This window comes from Postia placenta (assembly GCF_002117355.1).
Source record: "Postia placenta MAD-698-R-SB12 unplaced genomic scaffold POSPLAscaffold_16, whole genome shotgun sequence".
NCBI classification, from domain to species: Eukaryota; Fungi; Basidiomycota; class Agaricomycetes; order Polyporales; family Adustoporiaceae; genus Rhodonia; species Rhodonia placenta.
Genome location: NW_020169847.1, coordinates 401154 through 401823, shown reverse-complemented (window position 1 = coordinate 401823; position 670 = coordinate 401154). Strand labels below are relative to the sequence as shown.

At 60.7% G+C, this 670-nt stretch overlaps 1 protein-coding gene across 1 annotated transcript; it reads right to left on the bottom strand.

The window, feature by feature from the left end:
• Positions 1–670, bottom strand: POSPLADRAFT_1049693 (hypothetical protein; the record flags this gene model as incomplete). The annotated part of the gene is made up of 2 exons (XM_024479818.1): positions 1–519; positions 560–670. The coding sequence occupies 2 exons, from the start codon at positions 668–670 to the stop codon at positions 1–3; spliced, it is 630 nt and encodes a 209-aa protein (XP_024334745.1).

Sequence of the window (670 nt, the reverse complement as noted above, 5' to 3'; positions counted from 1 at the left end):
TCAGCGTCCCGGCTCGGACGCAAGACGGTGGTCAGAGAGGACCAGCCGCATCAGCGCATGGTTGTGCTGAGGCACCACCACGCGCAAGTAATGGCGGAAGGCGAGGGTGCGGTGGGCGGACGATGTGTCGCGCTGTGGTCTCAGACGGCCCCGGAGCAGGGAGAGCTTCGGCGACGAGTCGATGACGTGTTGCAGTAGGGTGTTGCGAGCATCGGCGACGGTAACCTGCAGGGCGGTCACATAGTCGAGCCTGAGGAGGGCACCAAAGTCGACGCCGCCCCCGCACTCAAGGCGCCGGGAAACATGCGCGAGATCCCCCGCCCAGGACGCGTGTCCATCCCGCGCGAGAGCAATGGCCTCGCGTAGCGCACATGCCGCCATTGAGTCCGGAGGCCGTTCGACCAGGTAGCGCATCTTGCAGTTGAGACATGGTGCTCGCCTTGTCGGCTTCGAGGCTCGTATCCGTGGCGAAAAGCGCAGCTTGCGTGTTGCCCTCTTATAAGCAGTGTGCGTTCTTATCTGCAATATTCTTTCCTTCAGGCTAAATCGGGACATTCACCTGTAGCACCGTGGTAGACAGAGTTCCCCAATTCTTGAGACGTACGTCACCGAATGCCAGATGGGGGGTCTTGAGTCCACGAAACTGTGAACTCTGCATCCTCCGTTTCAT